The 5,000-nt window shown below is 43.1% G+C and overlaps 2 protein-coding genes across 6 annotated transcripts in view; one reads left to right on the forward strand and one right to left on the reverse strand.

The window, feature by feature from the left end:
- Positions 1-1,874, forward strand: part of pi4k2b (phosphatidylinositol 4-kinase type 2 beta) — an 8,772-nt gene extending 6,898 nt beyond the window's left edge. The window contains exons 8-10 of the mRNA XM_060864730.1: positions 61-194; positions 283-342; positions 418-1,874. Of these exons, the coding sequence (XP_060720713.1) occupies positions 61-194; positions 283-342; positions 418-591 (368 nt within the window). The 3' untranslated portion in view covers positions 592-1,874. The remainder of the gene's footprint in view (positions 1-60; positions 195-282; positions 343-417) is intronic.
- Positions 1,875-4,474: 2,600 nt separating this feature from the next.
- sclt1 (sodium channel and clathrin linker 1) overlaps positions 4,475-5,000 on the reverse strand; it is a 13,828-nt gene continuing 13,302 nt past the window's right edge. For all 5 annotated transcript variants that reach the window (XM_060864732.1, XM_060864735.1, XM_060864736.1 and 2 more), the window contains one exon: positions 4,475-5,000. This exon is cut by the window's right edge and continues 255 nt beyond it. The gene's annotated coding sequence lies outside the window, so the exon portion shown is untranslated.

Raw genomic sequence — 5,000 nt, forward strand, 5'->3', positions numbered from 1 at the left:
ACACTTATGTCACTGTGAGACATGGTTACATACGTGTGTGTGTGTGTGTGTGTGTGTTAGATCCATTCCACTGGGCGTGGCTCCCTCAGGCCAAAGTGCCGTTCTCTCAGGAGACCAGAGATCTGGTTCTGTCTCGGATCTCTGATATGAACTTCGTACAGGATCTGTGTGAGGATCTCTACGAGCTCTTCAAGGTAGAATCTTATTTAACGTATTTAGTTGAGTGTGTGTTGATTAGAGAGCTGTAACTGATCTGTATGGTGCTCCTCGTGTTGTCTACAGACTGATAAAGGCTTTGATAAAGCCATGTTTGAGAAGCAGATGTCTGTGATGAGAGGACAGGTAAGTGTGTGTTTTACAGAACATGACCTACACTGATGATCATGTGACCCTGAATAAACCCCATACCATCTGCAGATCCTGAACCTGACCCAGGCCCTGAAGGACGGGAAAAGCCCCCTCCAGCTGGTGCAGATGACTCGTGTGGTGGTGGAGCGTAGTCGAGGTGGAGGGCAGGGTCGGGTGGTGCAGTTAGGAAATGCTTTCACACAGACTTTCCACTGCAAGAGACCGTTCTTCACTTCCTGGTAGTGGTGGAACTGTGTGAGTCTTTATATGACCTGGAAGCGTGATGTTGGAGACTTGAGGAGCAGCGTAATGTCTGACATGTGAGCAGGAGGTGGAGCAGGTGAGGGGCTCTGTGATGAAGGTCTAATCAGGATGTTCATGTATTTTACCACAATTTTCTAAATGTTTTGTCAGCAAGACATGGTTTACTACTGGAAAGCTGGGATTGAGAGACTGAGCACTTCTTCTCACCGATGGTTTCTGGGTAATTTGTCAGTTTGGAGCAGTTAAAACTCCTACAGACCTTCCATCGCAAAAAAGTCCAACACCATCACTCCTGGTAATAAGGAGGAACCTTTGTGGGGAACAATTATCTCGTGGTGTTTCCAACAAGGACAGTGCGAAGACTTGAGATGTTTTACCCCTTTAGATGATTCCAGAAGGTCTAAAATCCCCCAGTTAAAAAACCTAACAGACTTCTTTTCAGGAAAGAGCTGAAGGTATTTATTTGGTCCAGATGTCACTGGCAGTAAGAGAACATAGATGAAGGGGTGGACCATAAAAAACTGACTGCACAAGGTTCTGTGTGTGAGGAACCACTAGGTGAAGATCCTTTGGTCTTCTTGTTGTTTCAGCACATTTCTGGTTTTGAATGTAGCTAAAGGATCCTCCAGTTAATGTGAAGCAGTGGATCTTCACACGGATTCTGTGTACATGTGGGAATTGAGTATGAAGAGATAAATAACTTCCTGAAAAGAAGTCCTGATTTAACAGAATTGTGTCTCACTTATTTTTGGGTGTTTAAACTTTAGACCTGAGGAACAAATCGAATTTCAAGGTAAAAGGTGGCAGATTTTTACACTGCGGTGTGAGATGAAGGTTTTTCTTACTGTTTTAGCTCCACATGCTGCACTGGAGATAAAATGGGAATCTAATTAGTTTTTTTTTTTTCTTTAAAAAAAAAAACTGCCAATTTTTCTATAATTATAAAGTTTATAAATGAGAAATGAAGCATAAATATTGTGAAACTTGAAAACCATTTTGCTTGAATGTAACCTGCGAGTTTACATTTCTGTCCCGTTCTCTTGGGCTTCTGGGGTCCGAACAGAGCCACTGGTGGTGTTTTGATAAGCTTTGAATGTATTTAATGCCGTTTATGGGAATGTGGTGAGTCGAGTGATAAACAGTAATAAATATGTCACATGTCTGCGTCATGGACTTTACATTCCTGCTGAATGGCTTTTTAAAGAAACTGTACTTTAAGTGACAAATCAATCAATAAATGAGTATTAAAGTGAAATATAAAACTGTGTCACACTTTGTGTCGTTTGTCTTAATCAGTGTTTTAATGTGTTTGGGGAAGAGCCTTGAACAGCAAAACCTTCTAACACTTAACAGAACATCAGAGACACGGTGGCTTTGGGCAGCTTGATCCTCGTACGTAGCAGAACTCAGGAAGCCGTCAACATTTCCTATAAGATCTCTGAGTTTTCACCAACCTGAGCTCATTTCTACATCTCAGCTTTTCTCCTTTAAATCTTTCTGCCTGCGTCAAACAGATGAAGATTTCCTCCAGCATACAAGACCTGGACCTGAGACGCCTGGGACACCTGTCCTGGGTCTGTCACGTGGTCTGGACGGGTCACTTGATGACACGATGTTTAAAAGGTTTTAATCCCTGAAGACTTCACTGACTGCTTGGAGGCCCTTCAGCACACACACACACACACACACACACACACACTTTAATGAGCTAGCGATGTGTTAAATAAATACACAGTGCTCACCCGTGTTAATGCTGACCTGAGGTGGTTACGTAGCTCCTCCAGTTCAATGCTCTGTTCTGTTATGGTCTTCAGGAGCTCTTCATTGGTCTGAGTGTGACACAGGACACATAAGTATCTGCCAAACATTGACCCCACCCCCTCTTCCCCACACACTCATTAAATACGCATGGTTTAAGGACGACTTCAGACACACGACACTCATTCATTTAGTTTAGTGACCAATAACACTATCTGAAATGTTCAGTCTGAACACACACACACACCACATACACAACACAATCATGTACACTGTACATTCATAACCTGAGGTTTTTTCTGACCCTGAAACGAGTGACCTACTCGGTGTGAATTCTGTGAGACTCCACACAACACTGTAACCTTGTTCATGCTTCCCTGGTTTAAATAGTGACCATAACAAATGAACCTAAGACTGACTTTTAACAACAAACTCTCACACTTTAATTTACACAAATCTGAGTATAGATTTAGATCCTTTAGACGGGGAATCAGAGGACATCTGCTCCTAATGCTCCATCAGAGACACCATCAACCAGAGCATTAAACCCACTGACAGATGAAGTGAAGATCATCTCAGTACAGTGGAACCTGTGGAGGAAGATGAGATACACACTGCCAGACCGCAGTGTCTAGACAATCAGAGCTTCACCAAAACAGCAGGTCTGGGGTGTTCCTGTAGTGAACAACAGGTGAACCAGTGACAGGGTCATGGATACCCAAGAGTCACTGATGCACCGGTGTGTGAGTGTAAAGGACAGAACGTCTGGACTGATCCCACACAAGACCTGTTGTAGCAGAAACCACAGATAAAGTGAACGCTGGCTCTGATAGAAGGGAGTCAGGTGACACTTAAGCGAGGCCCAAAACCCTCAATTGCATTAATCAGATAAATGTAGGTTTCTCTGGAGGCATCTTCTAAATTCCAAAGATCTCCATCCAATGGAGTATCTGTGGGATGTGCTGGACAAACAAGTTTGATCCATGGAGGCTTTACCTCCAAAGGGTTTAGGTGGCAGGTGGTTCAACCTTATGGTTGATTAGGTCCCGTGACTACCTGTGGTGTAGCGGCTAGGGCGATGGACTCTAGTGCAGAAGATCTCTGGTTCAAGTCTGTGTGATGGTTCTTTTTCCTCAGGGTTCATTAGATGAAGGTGAAAAGGTCTATAACGTGGCCTGTAAGTAAGAGTTCCTGTAGCTCATGTGGATGAGTATCACCTCTGGGTCAAGCAGTTGCTGGTTCAAGCCCCAGCCAGGACTCCAGGATGTGTCATGAGTGATGTGGAGTAAGAGATGTGGAAGGTACAGGATGAGGGTGGGGGTAGTGTGTGTATACATGTGTGTATACATGTGTGTGTATACATATTCATCCTCATTCTATGTGACTGAATTATTTTAATTACATCATCAGATTTTTAATCTTGCTAATGATGAGTTACTCAAACATCATTAGTGTTTGTAGCTCAGTTTGTGGCTCTAACTTTACTGCTCTGTAGCGCCACCAGGTGGACAAACAGAGACTTGATCTTTTTCACAATTCAAATTTCATCTAAATTACGAGGAAGACCATTTAAAATGTAGAACAGTTTCGTTAAACTGCTAAACCACCTTATAAAATAAAATTATATATAAAATGTTATCACTCATAACTGTAACTACAACATGCTAACATGATGCTAACATGCTAGCGACTTGCTAGCAACATGCTAACTCACTCCCTGTTTGATGTTAATATAAACTTTAACCCTTTTGCACGTCGCTCTGAGTGGAACTTAATTATCAACATTATTACAGCAGAATATTTAATAAAGTCCCGAAATTAATGTTATAAATTCAGTAATTAGTGTCACTTCCGGAGACGCTTATAAACAAACGGTCCGTCCTGTAAAACGTCCCCGGGCAAACATTAAAACACGTGTTGATGGTTCCGTATTGAGTTTCATCCCGGAGTTTAATATCGCGTTATTTATGTTATTAATTCTGACAAATAAACTGTTTATTGTCACGAATCACGATTTGATCTCGTTACTGATGACTCTTTGGTCGGTGGTGGTTCGTCTCGGTCAGTAAGATACTGACAGTGTAGAAAAGACTCGTGTGAAACATTTATGTAAACACGTTTAAATCTCTTTCACATTTATTGTTGATTCTGAATCAGTACCTGAGGTGTGTGTGAGGTGTGAGTGTGTGAGGTGTGTGTGTGTGTGAGGTGTGTGTGTGTGTGTGTGTGTGTGTGAGGTGTGTGTGTGTGTGTGTGTGAGGTGCGTGAGGTGTGTGTGTGTGAGGTGTGTGTGTGTGTGTGTGTGTGTGAGGTGCGTGAGGTGTGTGTGTGTGAGGGGTGTGTGTGTGTGAGGTGTGTGTGTGTGTGAGGTGCGTGAGGTGTGTGTGTGTGAGGGGTGTGTGTGTGTGAGGTGTGTGTGAGGTGTGTGTCTGTGAGGTGTGTGTGAGGTGTGAAGTGTGTGTGTGAGGTATGTGTGTGAGGTGTGTGTGAGGTGTGTGTGTATAAGGTGTGTGTGAGTGAGGTGTGTGTGAGGTGTGAGTGTGTGAGGTGTGTGTGTGTGCGTGTGTGGTGTGTGTGAGGTGTGTGTGAGGTGTGTGTGTGTAGTGCAACAGACAACAGTGTAAAAACAA

This window comes from Tachysurus vachellii, chromosome 2, assembly GCF_030014155.1.
Source record: "Tachysurus vachellii isolate PV-2020 chromosome 2, HZAU_Pvac_v1, whole genome shotgun sequence".
In the NCBI taxonomy this organism is placed as follows: Eukaryota; Metazoa; Chordata; class Actinopteri; order Siluriformes; family Bagridae; genus Tachysurus; species Tachysurus vachellii.